Here is a 16,711-nt window from a genome sequence, read left to right on the forward strand (position 1 = left end):
GAACACTTTCGAGAGAAACAATTTCTACCAACAGAAACACCAACATTCATTTTTCTTGAATTGTAAAACTTGTTCACTATTGAAAAAACATGTTCAGAAAAGACTGTTTCAATAACATGGCTAAATCTAACTTGCCAAAATCTTAGTTCTCTATGAGCAAATCTTTCAAAGATCTTAGAATTTAATTCAGAAGTGGTTTGGGGGATTTGTAGATGCAGAAAATATTAATTAAACCATGGTCAGAATTTGTTATACTGATAAAAACACTAATCTTTCGGAGCAACAATTGAATACAGCACTCTGCCATTTTGTGCGTACTACATCTAACGAAACTATTACTGCAGCTCACCAAATTACAATTTGCAGGGGACTGGTCACAAAACATGCCCGATGGTATAGAAATTTTGACTGGTTTACCGTTGTTTCAAGCTGCTGGAACTTTTGGTATTGGACTTCGGTTTATGCGATGGGGGAACCTTTTTAAACTAATATAAATTAAAAGATAATATGTGTATTAAGTGCGTTGTTTTCTATTTAATTATCACATTTAGAAACTTGGATTGAAATGTTTAATATATGTGGAGTAATTCCATGAACCCCAGTGCCCAATAGCAAAGAGCTGCGTAAGCACAAGAAAGTAGCTAAGCACAACAGAGTTATACTTAAACCCTGATAAGAGTACCAGCCAAAATGCCATGTCATAGGTACAATTCATGACTGGTCCCCTGCATTTTTGTTTGCTTAGCGAAACATTACTTGCTGCTTAAGCAGCTCTATGAAATTGGTCCATAGCTTTTTAAGAAGGTATTTATTTCCTAACGTGATTCAGGTTTAATAGATGTTAAATTTATCAGATTTACAAACTTGGAATGAAATGTATTCCGGTGTGCTTGTAAAGCAGGTTAATGGTTTAAAAATCAAATATAGGGTGCGTTCGTTTAGCTTCCCTGGGTCCACCGGTTCCCCGGTTTTTTATTCCAGGACGAACGTGGGTAATTATCTGCACACATTCGTCTTGGGAAAAAAAAACGTCACACACCGGGGGCGACCCAGGGAAGCTAAACGAATGCACCCATAACTGGAACCATTCAATTAAGAACAAAGGCGAGGTGAGATTTATACACCCATGGGAACGAGGTTGAGCCCTAGCTGCTTTTTATACTGACAAACAAATGGACCCCCTATGTTGCTTGTTATTTAGACCTTTATCATGGTGTGGTTATCTTTGTCTGGTTCCTGGTATGCATAGTGACAATCATAGTACTTATTCTTACCTCATATCAAGGAACCAGACTCATGTTTCGTATCAGCCTCAGTTTGGCTACATAGGTTTGAAAGAGTGAAAAACAGGATGGCTGAACCATGACAAAGGCGGACTTCAGCCGTTTCTGAAGCAGTGGCTGTGGCTGCGGCTGCCTTTGAATCGGCTGCTGCCAAAACTGCCAATTCAGACACCAGCCTACTTTCCCGCCCTGCTTAAACTTTTTAGAGACCATAATGGGTGCGTTCGTTTAGCTTCCCTGGATCGACCCCGGTCTGCCCCGGTACGTTCGAATAGCTTTGACAGGGCTCACCCGGGTCAGCCCCCAGTGCCCTGCTTGTGGAGTGGGTCACTTGGGGGTGACCTGAGGTGCATGCCGTCACTACGAGAGGGCGAGTGTGATCGTTCGTTTAGCTCTTGTCAGGGGCTCACCCGAGTGAGCACCGCGGGGTAGACCCAGGGAAGCTAAAGGAACGCACCCAACGATAGTGGCCACAAGCGGCTTGTACCAAAATGCCCATAAGTCGCAGCAGACGGCAGCAAGGTTTGACCTACTATCATTCACATAAGGTCAAAAACTACATTTTCTGTTTCATGTTAGTTCTGCTGACGTTTTTACTGACAAAATTTGATTAAATTAAAGGAACACGTTCCCTTGGACCAGTCGAGTTGGTCTTTGAAAAGCTTTTGTAACTGTTTGTTATGAAATGCATATGGTTGGAAAGATGTTTTAAGAATACAATGATCCACACAAATATGGTTTTCCTTTGACCTCGTTGACTAACACGGTCGGCCATTTATGGGAGTCAAATTCTTGACTACCATAAATGGCCGACCGTGTCAGATCGCAAAGTAAAAGGAAAACCACGCAATTTTGAGGCATATTTGTGTGGATGATTGTATTCTACAATGTACTTTTAAAACATCTTTCCAACCATATGCATTTTATAACAAATGGTTACAAACGCTTTTTATAGACCAACTCGTCCGATCGAAGGCAACGTGTTCCTTTAAAGAAATAATATTAGCAGTTTCTGTGCTTTGGTGATGATTGGGTTGAAAGGAATGGTCTCTAAAAGTGTATGTACTAATTTACAGAAGGTCAGGGTGGGTAAAAATGAGCGGCTACAGCTACGGCTATGGCAGGATCAGAAGTATAGGATGTCCTTAGCAACAGCTGTAGCCGAAAGCTGCGACAACCAATTTACATACAACCTTAGGGGGTCCAATCTCCAAAAACAAAAAACCTCTAGTCTGGTTCCGGAATTGTGAAATTGAAAACTTATGTGTGTTGTCTCTTTTGTTTTAATGACCTCTTACTGATGAATTAAGAAATAGACAAACACTAACAAATGGGTCGGTTTAAATTGACTGAACGATGACTGTAAATATAAATGTATATAAAGACGTACAACGTTTTTATTCTGTAGAAATAGTCGCTACACTTAAGAAATTTAAACAAATCGATGTGAACATTTGACATAAAAAAAAAAAAAGCTTCATTAATTGTAATATATAAAGAAAAATAGCCAATTACTATGGTAACCATTTGCTTCTATTTTTGTGGACCTTGGATTGTACATGAAGTGCTTAATAACCGTCCGGCTAAAGGTTTTCGTGGAAATGGTGGCTCAGTTATAAACCAGTACTTATTTTAGACACCAAGAAAATTATATATTTTAAGAGGAAAATGGTGAACGATAACTAAAATGTTTAAAACTGACAGTAACCATAGGTGCTGTTATAACAGTTTGACCTGTACCATGACGCGCAAAATATTCACTTTGTATTTTGGATAAAATATATAAAATTCATGTTCCATGTTTTTCATCTAACTTGTCAACTGCTGTTGCATGTCTCTTCATACATTGCTCTCACTGCTGTTTATTGTTTCACTAATTCTTTTTTTCTCTCAAAGTAGAGTCCTAGGTTAATTCCAAGAACTGTAGTTTTGTTACAAAGTCTACAATTTTTGTATACAGTTATTTTTTGAAAGCGCTCCACAAAGTATTAATTTTATGGCCATGACAATTGCATAAATAATTTAATTTTATTTTATTCATACTTGACAATTGCTACTAGCTTGACAATCAGCTGACATTTTTTATATTATTTTTGCAATTTTGTTGTTGAAAATACCGATTTTTAGAAGATTTTTGTAGAAGTCCATAATCTTAAGAAGTCATTGAATCTGTGCTGCAATGCGCCCACTTCCATTTGCTATGAAGAAAGCTTGATCATATACTTCATGTGATTATGAAATTAGATAAATATTTTTCCCGAGTTATTAACCCATATCCGCTCGACTCGTACATGAGCACTGCCTCGCAAGCAAACATACACAAACAAACTGTACACAAACGTAGTCCGGTTGGCGAGTGGTATCTTTCCTTGCCTTCCCTTTCTATGACCCGGTTTGAATCACACAAAGGGCACTATGTGGATTAGGTTTCAGTCCCTATCTGACTGCATGGGTTTTCCCTGGAGTAATTCTCTAGGGTTTTCTCCCACATCTCAAACTGAAACTTCATTCCTTGTCTTCTCTTCATTCGGTTCTTGGCTAGTATAGTGATTACTTTCACATTTCTTAGAGTCCTGAGGCCGATTTCACGAAACGCTGGGATTAATCCTAACTCGAGTTAGGACGAGTTAGGACGGGTAACCCGTCCTAACTTAGGATGGGTTCAATTCGTCCTACGTATTTGGATACGGAACTGAACCCGTCCAAAGTCCTAAGATTAATCCTAAGTTAGGAAGAGTTTGGTGAAATCGATGGCTGGCTTCACAACCCGAATAAATTAAACAAAGTAACATCGTGTTTATTCCTACAAGATTACAGACTTCTACAACTTATCATGTAGTTATGCTGATATGGATTATAGAACATGTCAAACTTATACCTGAAGCCTTTGGATCATTGCTCTGGTTCTAAACCAACTAAGCCATGTGCTGAAAGTGGAATTGAACCCGCTAGCTTAAAATTACTGTACAAGTGCTCAGCCAAGTGAGCTACATGTAGCTACGGAAGCTGGACGTTGACCTTTAACCTCAGATCATTGGTTTAAGACCATCCAAATCATTTACTTAAGATGGACCTCGAACCAGCTTTCATTAAATTGACTGTACAAGTATTCTCCCAACTGTGGACTCGAACCTGTAACTGCTAGATAACTGTACTGGTGCTGAACTGAGCCATCCAGCTAATAGACAAAAAGTGTATTTAATGTAGGCAATGTGCAATGGTAAACATAGTTTTTATGCTTGAATTGTGCACAAAGTGTTTCCCATGTATTCGTGGATTGTAATTGGTTTAAAAGTTTGTCTTGTTGGGCAGTATTTTTACCATACTTTAAAAGAAGTAGAATTACATGGTTGGTAAAATGTGGTAAGAATGTACGCAGTACATCATGGAGGGGTAAAAACACTGTATAAAATTTCACTTGATTTAAAGCATTGGTTTATATTGTTAGTAATTTATCGGCTTTGAGACAAAAATGTATATATTTTGCGTTGATTTAGTCAAGCCTGTTATAATAAACATTTGAGTTTTAACTGATATTGAAGTTTGAGAATAATATGGTCAAGTCGAACACAAGAGCATATACCACTTGCCTAATATATTTTATTTATTGACACGTAGATGCCGACACTTTTTTTGGCTTGCTTTAATATGTACAGTACTGGAATGTTATGGCCACTTTTATTACCTGTACAGAATTGTTTTATCGTTAACTACATGTTGGGGACTGCTTGTTTGCATACATTGTTATGATTTCCAAGTTTAAAACTGGGTTAGTACAGACAGGTACAATAGATGCATTATATAATAAACAATGCCAGGACGTGACATTCCTTGACTCTATGCGCTGCAATAGACTGAAAATTTAAAAACAAATAATACATTTGTGTGTTGCCATTTTGTGTGTGTGTGGGAAAAAAAAAGTAGATTTAAAAAGTTGTGGACTTGGTCTGTAAGTAAAACGTTAGGGTTATAAGAATTGTGTTGTTTGTGCACTTAAAATGGTGGCAAAGCCTATGTATAATTATGCTATAAATGAAGAATAAATACCATACAATGTCTAGAAAGCAACTCAGTTGTTTGAAGGTCTGTTTTAATATCAAATACATTTAACAGTACATTTATGCGGATTAAATACTTCAATTTCACATTGCAGTAAGCGGAATTCCCTAAACAATTAGCAAATATTGATGCCAGTAAAATTTCCATTTTACATTGAAGTAAAGTCAAATTTCCTAAACAATTAGCAAATATTGATGCTGTTAAAATACTTCCATTCACATTGAGTTAGTCAAAATTTTCTTAACAATCAACAAATATTTATGCAGGTATAATACTTCTATTTCAAATTGAAGAAAGACAAATTCCCAAAATATTTCTCCCTTTAAACCCCAGCTTCAGCCTTAGGAAAAGTTAATAGAGTACACCAAAATAATTTTAAACATATTGATGGAAGATCAAATATTTCACAAAATATAGTCATATATATTCCAAAATTTCTTTGGCAGTGGTTTTTAAACCAGTTAATACATCGTCAGTATTTTACACAAAGTAGTAATTCGGCCATCTTGCCCTAATGATGGCATTCTCCCTATTTTGTCGACATCATTGTTCGAAAGTGCCAGTCAGAAGTAAAAGTTTTAGGAAAAGACACTAATTTAGATACACTACATGTAATTAGTGGAAATGGCGTTTTGTGGGTTTGGGTGGTAAATCTTGGAACTGTTACATGCATAGACCTTTTCGCAAATACCGGGGCGCGCGCGTAAAGCTTGGAATTAGGTGCATTGTGGTCTAGCTGGTATCCAAATTTGATCCATATATATCCCACAATGCAACTCATTCAACAGTCTGCGCTTGCGCATTGGTATTTGCGATAAGGTCTATTGGAACCTCATAAGCGCTGGCACAGTGCCAAACATGGGGTGCATTTTCGCAGTCTTAACCGTTTCGGTTAAACTTGCCATTGGTTATTGCTTATCACTGGCTATTGACTGAAACGGTTATTGGTTACAACCGCCAAAATGCACCCATGCCTACATGTACATCGTATGAATTATTCTTTATCAACAAGAGCTTTGGCGAAAATGGAGCTGACATGGCCTATGTTCGATTGAGAGTGTCACATGAATAGTGTCACATGACCCGCCTGACTATTCTATCATATCGTCCCAGCAAATCAGAGTGTTGTTTCTCGGTCAGAGTTAAAGCTTCCCCTGAAAGTCGTCGCTCTTGGTACTCTGCCAGGTAAGCGCCTTTACATTCCCTCAGTGCGTCGTTGACGTGTGTTCCACGGTTACCAAACCCCTGTTGTGATGTAGCATCCCACATGGTGCTGAATTCAACACTATCAAGGAGAAACATGAAGCTGGTTGCAGCACTTGGTTCTTTGTCAACAGTATCCTACAAATAATTCATAAACAAAATTGTCATTCATCGCACTCTAAATATGAAAGTTTGCAACAACGCTCAAGATATTTTTGGTAATGAAAATTGACCCCAAACCAGGCTAAAAAGCCACTCTAGGTTCATGTAGTTCACATTCAACAACTCCGTTTCTAATTTAATTTCCTTGTTAAACAAACTTCAAACAACCAGCAATCCACCAGAGAAAGACATCTTACAAAAACAGATTCTTCATAAACACGTCCACAACAGTGTTTTTTACACTGTGACAATTAGGATCTTCAAGTGTACAGAACAAAAGGATGGCCACAGTGCGAATGCAACAGAGACGTGTGTGTATACATGTATACTACGAATCTCATGGGTACATCTCGCTTGGCAGCATATTGCGCCACAGCAACTTTTAAACCATTACATGGTGCTATGTAAAGCGAGTTAGTTCTCATTTCAAACGTAATCCTGCATACCTTGCAGGAAAAACAGAGTATTGAAGCGTCACAGAGAATATATGCGTATTTATTCTTATTATTAATATTAATTTTATCTCAGAGGGCATGTGGGCAAGGCTAGTATCTGGCATTTTTAACAAGCCTCAAAGTTGGATGTTCTTCTTCTGTTTTCACATTTCACTTACCAATTTGACAATGTCAGCCAGCAACTGAAGAGTTCCCCTTCCGTTAACAACAAACAGCATCATCAGCGGATGGATCACATTATGCATATGGCCATGACCTTTAACCTCCGCCGCATGAAGAGGGTTGAATGCACAGTGAAGGTCACAAGATTGTACACTGGTCTTGCTGCAAAGACCTCGCAGTGAGGTCACAAGGTCACTGAGCCGTGCCTAGCAAAGAGGTTAGAGGTCATACAATGTCAAAGGTCGACGAAAACACTGAGTGGGAAACTGGAAACCAACAAATGGCATTGACCGGGTTTTGCAATGCACACAACTTTTATAAACACACGAATACTATTTACTTGCATTTCTGTCCCTTTTTCTGAGCTTTATTTACACTCAACAAGTCATGACTTTTACACGAAGAAGAACGCCAAAGCCAGAGGACGCCCTCTCTGGCGAGTGGTTTTCCCTGATCATCCGGCACCGTCGCTACAATATAATGCCCGCATCAATTTAGAAAATTGCTTTTTTTCCTTTTGAATTGATTGCTTTAAGGCATTTGACCTACCTTGTACTGTTGGTGCCTATTGGGAACCAGTGGCATGTTGTACCAGGCAATAATATTGAGGCATGCTGGTCTGGACTCTGCACTGCCATGCAGTAGCATCCTAACAGCTGCATGGTGCCACCCTGGGGATCTGACTAATAGCAGCCACACATGGATTCGCCCAGCGTGGTCGTCATCTAGTGCCATCTGCATGAGGCGGTTACTGATGTTGTTAATGTAAAGAGTCAGCAGACTGCTTGGCAAGTCTAGGGATGAAAAAAATGCAAATTCAAAATTTTCATGCATGTAGATAAATTATTTGTATACTCATGACGATTCAAAAAACTTAAATTCGAAAAAAATGATGGGTAAGCTCCATTAAAAAAATTATGAGTTTGTATTTATCCTTTTCTCAGAGTGGGTGTGTTTTCATTGAATTACTTGGGTCATTAAACCAAATGAATGAGCAGTTAATCTGCTTGGGGCAGATCAGCAGCCCTTCTGGTTTGTGTATGATCCAATTATAAGTCCACTGTTTTGAAAAGGAATTACATAGAGATAACAGGTGTGAGATGCCAGACAAAAAAGGATGTGTTATTATAGCCTCTTTCTTAACCATTTGGTGCACAGATTAATTTATAAAAAATAAAAAAAATTAATAAAAAAGCACCTTCAACCATGTTTTTCTAAAATATTTTCGATAGCACCCCCTGATGAACATCACATCAAACCAAAGCTCAACAATCGCTCTTAACAATCGAATGAGGGCGATATGTATGGGTTTTGTAGTTTTTAAGTTATGACCGTGTATCAAAGTCCAATTTGGACCAAAGAGCTTATGGAGATTTCCTATGATAAAAACAATCTCAATCCTTTTTATTTTCTTACCAAGTGGGTTCACTTGTAGCTGGTTGCGAAACCCATCCATTCCAGTTACTCTGCAATGAAATTCAGCTGTCTTCGCAGCTTTACGGGTTTCTTGCACACACTTAGAGAAGACTTCCATGAGGTTCAGTACAAAGGAGCTGCCCTCTGTGTTCTGGAGAAGCAGTTCCATCAGGCCTTGTAGGGCTGTGTTAATAGACGGGTTCTCGACGCAGGCAAGAGGCTGGGGAGAAAAACACAGTCAAGATGTTATAGAGCGAGGAAAATAAAACATTCAATATTGTGATGCACTCATTTTCCAATAGATAAAGTACTAATGTAAGTTAGTTTCCCACTCACAGGAGGACTCTATCTTTTGGAAAAGGAGTACATCACATTTTTTGTTGGACATTTCCCTTCCCTTTTTTAAGGCACTGGACACGTTCGGTAATTGTCACAGTAAAGTATTCTCACTCGGTGTATACCAACATATGCATAAAAATAAAAAATCTGTGAAAATTTTGGCTCAATGGCGTCATCGAGGTTGCAAGAGAATCATGAAAGAAAAACGCCCTTGTTGCACAAATTTGTGTGCTCTCAGATGCCCGAGAAAGGCTCCTGGTCTGAGGATCCTTCTCAGATTCAATTTTTTTTAAGTGAGAAATTACCTCTTCTGTATGGTACTTCAGAGGGAGTCGTTTCTCACAATGTTTTTTACTATCACACCACAGAACTCACCAGTTTCCTACTGGATATTAACTGCTGTGAGTCATGTTCTGTCGAGGGATACTCATCCATGAGCGCTTGCACAAGGTTTAGAAACTCACTCTCGAGAGCTGGTAGGTACCTGGTCCACAGCGATACTCTGCCTTTGTAAGTCATCGTCAAGGCTGTTGGAAAATAAGCAAGATTGAAAAATGAACCTTCTGAATGAGTGGTAAATTTTCAAGTAAAATACTCAGAAAAAACTTGCTGCAGGCTCCCTGGTTTGTATAGTAAACTTGGGTGTGATCCCTGGCCACACGACAGCTACCGGTTAAATGGCTTCTGACTGGCACCCACTGAACAAAGTTATTGACTAATAGGGAGACCGCCAACATAGGGCTGAATAGCTCATTTGGTAGGAGAACCGGTACATTTATCTGGAGGTCGTTGGTTCAAGTCCCACTCAAGTTTTTGTTTTGTTTTTTTAAACCCAAACTAAAAAGAATTAGCATAACTTCTTCCAAGTTTTGGGGGAAAAAATTAGAAAGCTTCACTTGCTATTTTTTTTCGCAGTGTATGCGTTCTGCTGTGACTCTGTTATGGCTTTAAGAAATGCTGGACTCAGGGCATCTTCCGCAGTGTTTCCATGGCAACTCAGCAAGCATTCAACCAATGGCACTACTGCACTTGAAGTACTGGTAACCAATGGCAAGCAGAGTTCGGAGAGATGACTCAATGTGGTGCTGGAGAGCTGTTTACTGGGTACCAGACAGCTGTAAACAATTGATTAGGGTTAGAAATGCAGGAGCGGTATTGTGGAGACATTTTTATACAATGGTGAGGATTTGGAAAACAATTCTCTGATGGACTGGTGCAACACTGGTATTTTTGGTATTTTGTTTTGCGTGCGTGACCCATCTCGGCATAGTGTAAAAACCTACCTTTGCGTTCGTGTGGTCTCGCCCAAAATGTTTTTAACCAGTTAGAGCGCAGTGTATCACCAAGCATTTTATTTAAAGTTAGGGTGTTATAACCGAAACTGAATGTGAAAGGATTCACTAGTCGAACAAAGAGAGTTGAACATAATTTTCGTTAAGTTATTAATTTAAAATAAATGTAATTTTCTCGTATTCATAAGTCGCTTTCTTGTCAGTCGTTTCAATTATTTCTTGTCTGTGATTTCAGTGGTGTTAGTTTTTGAACCGGGGTCACCATTTGCAAAAGTTCACGAGAGATTTAAGGATAGGTGTTTGCTAAAATCGAATAATGGTGACAACTGGGAGCCAGTGGGGTTGATGGAGGTTTTTTTTTTTTTATGCAAGTCGCCAGACACACAAGGCCTGAAGGCCACTTCAAGGTGTTTGCTACAATTATTTTATTCCAGAGGCCGTTGCCACCTACTCCTGGGGCTGAAACAGGGTTACCCCCTTTAACAGTCCATACGAATGTAGGCTTGGGTATCATCACTCCAAAGCCTGGCCGGTAGAGCAGAAAGCACTACCTCCCCAATTTTATGTAGCGAGTGTCACGACCAGGATCCGAACCCACACCCTGCTGATCAAACACCAGTGCTTGAATCCAGTGCTCTTAACTGCTCGACCATGACACTGCCACAGTATTAACTGACAAAATTATTACACACATTAATTGCAAAAATCATTTACTATTTCAGCAGGAGTTGAGAAGCGTGGTCATAGCTACCACAATTGAATGCAGTGTTTACTTATACAGTGCACATACTGTGCCCAATTTCATAAAGCCTGCAAGCACAAAAACGTGCTAAGCACAGGAAAAATTTTATTTTAATAGCAAAAATTGGTTACATTGGGTGCATTCGATTAGCTTCCCTGGGTCGACCCCATGGTGCTCACAAGAGCTAATGGAACGATCACTCACCCTCTTGTGGTGACGTTATGCATGTCGGGCCAGCCCCAAGTGACCCACTCCACAAGCAGGGCACTTTGGGCTGACCCAGGTGAGCCCAAGAAATGACATCAAAGCTATTCATATGTACCGAGGGTAGACCGCGGTCGACCAAGGGAAGCTAATCGAACGCACACACTGTTGCGACTGGTGCCCAACTCATATACCCAATAAATTTATTGTGCAGTATTTTCCAATGAACAGCTTTATGAAATTGGACCCAGGTTATTGACAATTTTTCTACTATAACAACATTCACAATCACTTGTAGGTTTTACTTATAAATGTGAACATGTACTGCTTTTTTACTTGCAATTATTCACCTGCTGTGGTTACTTACTTGGCCCTGGAATCCCACCGTGTCACAGGCACTTTGTACAAATCTTCAACCATTGATTCCAACAACTGTTTAAAACAAAATGATGATGATACAGTTTTAATTCCCCCAAAAATGTAACTAGTTGTTGCAGACTGCTTACCAACCAAAAGTAACTATGGTATTAACTGACGAAATGATTACACACATCAATGCACATTGTTTGAAAAAACCATTTGATATTTCAGCAGGTGACCATGATGTCTTTCTTTTTTAACAATTTTGATGTTGTAACTTGAAATATGTTTTTTACTAATACAGTTTTTGTACTGAGGGCGTCCATGGAAAATAGTCCTGGGCGCTGATCGGAGTTAACCCTAGTTTAAGGCACTGGACACCTCTGGCAATTGTCAAAGACCAGTATTCTCACTTGGTGTACCCCAATTATGCATAAAACAAAAAATCTGTGAACATTTTGACCCCCAGTTGGTAATCAAATTTGCTAGAGAAAAATGAAGGCAAAACAAACTTGTTTCACAAATTTGTGAGCTTTTATATGCCTAATAAGAGTCTTCAGGCATGAAGTCTTTTAATATTTGAGTGAGAAATTACCTCTTTCTCAAAACTATGTTACTTCAGAGGGAACCAGTTTTCACAGTGTTTTATACTTTAACAGCTCTCCATTGCTCAATACCAAGTAAGTTTTTATGCTAACAATTATTTTGAATAATTACCAATAGTGTCCAGTGTCTTTAAAGATGACGTAAACAAACAATAAAAACCACACACCTGAAGAGTTGATGTGAGGTTAAAATGACTCGCTGAGCAACCGACTGATTCCGCTACCCCAACGCATGGATTCTTCTTCCCTTTGGAATATGATGTACAGTGAAGAATCTGGGACTGTGAAAATCAGAAAATAACAACAATCAAAGATGACAATAACAACTAGTTGTTACATAGCACATTTTACAAAACCATATGCTTTATATTATAGTGCCCAAGGGTCGATTTCACAAAGAGTTTCACAAAGAGTTAGGACTAGCCCTAACTGAGGACTAGTCCTAGGAGATATTAAAACTGCTAGGCTAGTCCTAAGTAAGGACGAGTAACTCATCCTAACTCGAGATAAGACTAGTCTTAACTCTTTGTGAAATCCGCCCCTGGTCATTGGGCCAATAACATCCCTTGAGTCTTCCTCAGCTCCCTGGGGAGTATACAGCCCCAGGCTACCATGGCACTCCAAAGGCTTTTTGTATACATAATATCAACCTCTGCCTTCACAGGTGAATGTTTTACCTTAAAGCCATTATACAGTTTCGGAGCAGAAAAAAAAAAGTTTGAAGATTTACAAATAACTTAGGCCTACAGGGTTTAAAGAAGGTAATGGTAAAAGACTTCTCTTGAAGTATTTTTCCATGAAATGCTTTACTTTTTGAGAAAACATTGAAACAATTATAAATTCTCGTCATAGAGAATTATGGATTTATAGTTTAAACACATGTCATGACACAGCGAAACGTGCGAAAACAAGAGTGGATTTTCCCGTTATTTTCTCCCGACTCCGATGACCGATTGAGCCTAAATTTTCACAGGTTTGCTATTATATTAAGTTGTGATACACAAAGTGTGGGCCTTTGGACAATACTGTCTACCCAAAGTGTCCAGTGGCTTTAATAAAACAGCTCTGTGAAAATGAACTCTATAGAGAACCATCAACTTAATTGTGTTCCTCTTTACTCCACTAAACCATGACCAGACAATCCTTATCTTTTGTCCACTAATCACTCAACCATTATTTTGTTTAAGATAAAACAGTTATAATCCATCAATTGCTGGGGATTACCACCAGTTACAGAACCTAGGCTAGTTAATGGCCTAACATTTCCACCACATAGTCTTTCTCAGAAAGACTCTGCTAGGGTCGAAACATCAGGCCACTAACTATTTTTTGCATTTACACCACATGTCCTTTTTGTTGGCGATGAGTTTGCAACAGCAAATTCTATTTTCTCAGGATCTAGTCTGAACACATGTTTTCCTTCTTATGGTGGGAACGGGGATACAACATTTAATAAGCACAACACTAAGGGGCCATTCGGAATAATAAAATTACAATATTTTTAAAGGTTTTGTGGTTAGGCCACATAAAAAAACAAAATTGTTGATCGTCCCCGCCCGACCGTTCAAAACCGCGACCCCATAAAAAAAAAAATGAAGGTTTTTATTCATGTTGGCAAAGCAAGAACAATTCTTCAAATATTTACTTGGGCTACACTGTGCTTAGTTGTTTGAAAAAGTTTACAGAAAATGTCATCTAGGAGTTAAATTTGTTTGACAAAACTGTTGAAAACATCAAAAACACACAAACCCTCTGTTTTATAGTGATTGTGATGATTTCTTTATTCTTGATTTTATATTTGGCATGTCAACAGAACTTTAAAAAAAAAAAAAAAAAAAACTCCCTCCCTCCCCCATCCGCAAAAAAAAAGGCAATCAACAATTTGTTTTTATGTGGCCTTAGGTGGGTCAAAAGAAATAACTGAAGATTGAAGATAACTAGAGACAAAGAGCTCTTAATGGTTATTTGTTATAAATGAAGAGAGCAGATGGTGAGAAAGAGAAAGCATCAATACCTGGGCCCATTTGACAGCTTTTTCCTCCGTAGGGTTGCAAGGTGTACAGGTATAGAAGTCCATCACACATTGAATAACAAGCTTGCATACATCTTCTAGAAAAAAAAATGAATAAAGAGAAACCATGCAATGAGTTTCTAGAAGAAGAAATATTGAATTAAGAAACCATGAAATGAGTTAAGATTCAACGAGGAGCAATCCACTATCATCTAAAATCCTAATGATGTAGTTTATTAACTACAAAGTTTCTTATACCTTGTACCATCACGGCTGGGTTATGGCAAAGTCTTCCGAGAAGTTGTGCAACATTTGGGATGTTCTTCAGTGCATTGCTAAGACTACCCTAGATAGAGATTAACCAGAAAAAACACAATCAGCAGACTTATATTTGACAATGGGGTGGGGAGGGGGGGGGGTGGTAGTCTGAAAAAAAGAATTGGGAATCTGTAGGGTTTTCTGATGATAATGAACAGTGCTGGTATCCACCATAGGTGGGTGTTCGCCATGGTGCTGATATTTGCTCTTTTCTTTAAACAAGTATGCAGAGCTATGAAATACCCATACTGATACCTTGTCAGGTTTTACAAGTTTCTGTGGCGTACACTGCCGCCACAATGCCAGAAAACACCTTGACCAACCCCCTAATCTTTAAAACACTATGTACTGGGTTCTTGAATGTGGCTTGTGTCCTGACTGTGTCATGGCCGAGGGGTTTTAAGTGCATCCAATTCAAGCTTTGGTGTTTCTGATTCCAGCAGAGTGTGTAAGACGCTTAACCATTATTGGTTCATTTTTCGGATGGGATGTGAAGCCATAGGTCCCATGTGTTCTTCTTCTTCTATTTCAAGTGGCGTCCTCGGTAAATGATGTTAAGGCGGAGTTGTCCCCAGATCTCCCTGTCCCTCATGAATGTGGATATTTCTCCAGCTGTCACAAATCCAGTGTCCCTTCTGAGCAGATCAATATAGACCAGGTGAAACTAAAACGTAAGTAAAAGAACCCAGTCAAACTTTGAAGGGGGTTCACCCGGGTGTTTCTGGCATCCAATGTACCTCACCTAGACGCTGAACAGGCTTTGATGAGAACCGGTATAGAAGTAGAAACGTGCAATATACAACACACAGGAACTTAGATTTATATAACAACCCATCCGGAGGACAAAGTATTAACAGTTAAGTGTCTTGCTGAAAGGACAACACCAGGACTCGAACCCACACTCTGCTAATCAGAACACCAGACCGCCTAGTCTTGGTGCAAGACTTTCTGGTTCAGTTAGCTATTAAAACAATAAAACCATAGGGCCTACATACACTCAACACAGTGCGGGCGGTGCAGGGAATCATGATTTGTAACAAACAACAACGTCTTGCACCAAGACTAGAAACAACCCTAAATGAAACAAAGACTTTATCTGCCTAACCCACTCCACAAGTTGACGGTGAAGATCTGTCAGGAAAACTCTCAGCTCACTGCGGTGTCCGGAGCCATCATTTTGCTGTCCACTTTGATCGGACTTCCATTCTTTAGTTCGCTCTAAACAGACTTGTACTCTCTTTACATCCATGCTGGATATCTTTCTACCATACTAGTCTTTGATCATACTGATGTAGTTGGGATACAGTCCTGAACAGTCCTGTTGTAACCTGTAATGAACAAAAGGTTAAGTTAAATTTACAGAATCTCAGCAATACAATAAAATCTGTGACTCAAATCCATGAGACTAGCCCACCTTGTGAGACTGTTACGGCTCTCTTTTAACATTATGTCGTATCTTATCGGCCATGATACAGATGAGAGCCATAACACTATACAGCCAAACAAGGGGGGGGCTGGCATTAATAGTCTACTCCTATGATGAGTGTTCTGCACGTGGAGATATTAGTGGAACAAACCTCTCATAGTTCTGGGAGTACCATGAGTCATACAAAGTTCTCTGAAAATCTATGAAAAAGTTTTATTTAATTTTAGAACAACTCTGAGTAATGCAATGTTTAGTTTCCCTGTTTGCCTTTTCCACGTTTCGGTCGTTTTTTCAGGTTGTTTTGTTTTTGGTTATCAAGCCTTTTGAAGACTGGATAAAAACCTCTTCTTCCTTGTAAAGTGCAGCCTTCAAAATCAAATGACTGAAGTTTAATGATAAATACAGCAACAAGTTGTCCCCACCCCCAAACACAATAAATAAAACATAAACACTGAATTTCAAAAGAAATGTTCTACAACAGCACACATTACTCTTTACTCTATTCATGTAACTCCTTTGTAGCCTTTTTACTCGAGGTAGGAAGACTTTAATCCTCTGTTGACAGCTGGAAGTTGAAAGTCTTTGTTTATCTTCTTGCTGTCTTCTCTCGACCTGTGTGTGTGTGTGAGTTTTCGTGTTTATCCATGCACCGCACACGTCAGTCAATCAATTTA

At 39.0% G+C, this 16,711-nt stretch overlaps 1 protein-coding gene across 3 annotated transcripts; it reads right to left on the reverse strand.

The window, feature by feature from the left end:
• Window positions 1-6,094: 6,094 nt before the first annotated feature.
• On the reverse strand, window positions 6,095-16,680 carry LOC117297627 (Fanconi anemia group C protein-like). Of its 3 annotated transcripts, none has more exons than XM_033780755.1 (12): window positions 16,536-16,680; window positions 15,717-15,939; window positions 14,552-14,639; window positions 14,297-14,391; window positions 12,450-12,563; window positions 11,685-11,749; window positions 9,980-10,194; window positions 9,455-9,606; window positions 8,741-8,960; window positions 7,874-8,118; window positions 7,321-7,530; window positions 6,095-6,683 (listed from the first exon to the last, which is right to left on the reverse strand). In XM_033780755.1, the coding sequence occupies exons 2-12, from the start codon at window positions 15,858-15,860 to the stop codon at window positions 6,417-6,419; spliced, it is 1,815 nt and encodes a 604-aa protein (XP_033636646.1). In that variant the 5' UTR covers window positions 15,861-15,939; window positions 16,536-16,680; the 3' UTR covers window positions 6,095-6,416. The 3 variants fall into 3 exon arrangements, with proteins under 3 accessions (XP_033636646.1, XP_033636645.1, XP_033636647.1); XM_033780754.1 differs by having other exon boundaries at window positions 16,529-16,680; XM_033780756.1 differs by having other exon boundaries at window positions 16,524-16,680.
• Window positions 16,681-16,711: the final 31 nt, after the last annotated feature.

The sequence above is a fragment of the Asterias rubens genome, chromosome 12, assembly GCF_902459465.1.
Source record: "Asterias rubens chromosome 12, eAstRub1.3, whole genome shotgun sequence".
Classification (NCBI taxonomy): domain Eukaryota; kingdom Metazoa; phylum Echinodermata; class Asteroidea; order Forcipulatida; family Asteriidae; genus Asterias; species Asterias rubens.